The sequence below is a fragment of the Penaeus vannamei genome, chromosome 16 (assembly GCF_042767895.1).
Source record: "Penaeus vannamei isolate JL-2024 chromosome 16, ASM4276789v1, whole genome shotgun sequence".
Taxonomy (NCBI): domain Eukaryota; kingdom Metazoa; phylum Arthropoda; class Malacostraca; order Decapoda; family Penaeidae; genus Penaeus; species Penaeus vannamei.
The window spans coordinates 35143611-35145287 of NC_091564.1; the positions used below are offsets into that span (position 1 = coordinate 35143611).

The following is a 1677-nucleotide window of genomic DNA, read 5'->3' on the forward strand; positions in this document are numbered from 1 at the left end:
AAGCATATATATGTACACACACACACACACACACACACACACACACACACACACACACACACACACACACAAACACACACTCACACACACACGCCTACTCACACACACACACACACACAGGCGTACACTTATAGTTTCCGAAATCTCAGAACATTTATCAAATTTAGCATAGACCATTCTCAATCCTCCAGTCTCAATGACACGCTAATAATTTCCAATTCAACATATATCCAATCTTATTGTAGTAAGAAAATGAAAAGGAATAGTTTCTTGTTCGCTAATCATGAACTATTTTGTTCGTTAAAAAGAGTTCGCCAAATCCTGTTCGTCACAACATCTTCGCTGCCGAGTCTAGAGGTCTTATGAAACAGACTTGAAGAAGACGACTTAGTAAGTATATATCCAGTCCATTAAACAAGCAATATGAAATCCAAAATATCACTTTAATAGCAGTCAATCGTTTTGAAATCAATAAAAGGTTCATTGTATAGATGTGAATCAGAATATCAAATCGTTTTGTATTAGTTGGACATCTAATTATACCTGGCTTCGTGAAGTTGTTTAAATTCCAATTTCTCTCTTGATCTTCGTATTTCTTCTCAGTTTCTTTCAAATCATTGAAGATTACAGTATGAATAATGATTCCAATTAATCATAGGAATATCAAACCTGTCTGTAGCAAGTACACTTTTATATAATACACCTTTTCCGCCAACGAAAGGATGTATTTATTAAGAAATATTGGTTCTCCTTTATATATGTACTTTCACTTCTGTAAATCTTGCTAATGATGAACCTGTAGGAGCAGTTCAAGGTACAGGTAAATTTTCTGCCAGCTTTCTTTTAGATGAAAAAATAAATATGCGAACGATAGAGCGAGTGATTCTAAGGAACTTGTCTTCTATGTACTCTAACTGCAGCTCAAAAATAACGAAGTTATTGGACACGCAACTTTCTCAGAGCCCAATATTTTAAAACTCGCCATCCGATATCCTTCCCTACCTTTTGTAAACAAAACAATGATGCTGTTTTATTTTCGTACATGTAATAACTGAGTTTCGTGTGTAGATGAAGCCAGAGTATGAAAAGATGTCATTACACACTATGAATTATTCATTTCTGTGCATGATTTATCGTTTCCTCATATTTTTTTTTTTTTATCTTTCTCCCAAGATATAAAATGTCAGACAATATGGCTAGTCAATCCACGGGAGTCAGGGAGGAATTCACCGAATTAGACTGGATTACGCTGAAGAGTGATATTGGCTCGGAAGAGATAATACACACGGAGACTGCTGGCGAGAAGTTCAAGAGGAAGTTCAAGGAAAATCCTCTTGTTCCCATTGGTAAGATATCAATTTTAGGCATTTGTTTATGTTTTTGATTAGTGTTTTGTGCTTACGTTTCCTTTTTCTTTTTTTTGTTTATTCTTTTTCTTTTCTTTTTTTATCCTTTTTTTAACTTTGTTTTTGCACCCTTTTTGCCCAATTCATTTCTTTAAGAAGTGTATTTATGTTGTTTTTTCATTAGTGTTACTATGTATTATTTTGCGTGGGAATTTTCTTTCCATAGCCCAGTATCTATAAAGCAATATTTACTGTAGTATGGGTGATGAGAACATACACAGTTACCATAAGGGATTTCAGACATACTTTAAGTCTCCTGTATGTTTTATTT

The 1677-nt window shown here is 34.1% G+C and overlaps 1 protein-coding gene across 1 annotated transcript in view; it reads left to right on the plus strand.

The window, feature by feature from the left end:
- The first annotated feature begins 264 nt into the window (after nucleotides 1-264).
- The window catches only part of LOC113807114 (HIG1 domain family member 2A, mitochondrial), a 9065-nt gene continuing 7652 nt past the window's right edge, over nucleotides 265-1677 (plus strand). Inside the window, exons 1-2 of the mRNA XM_027358289.2 lie at nucleotides 265-390; nucleotides 1174-1346. Of these exons, the coding sequence (XP_027214090.1) occupies nucleotides 1181-1346 (166 nt within the window). The 5' untranslated portion in view covers nucleotides 265-390; nucleotides 1174-1180. The remainder of the gene's footprint in view (nucleotides 391-1173; nucleotides 1347-1677) is intronic.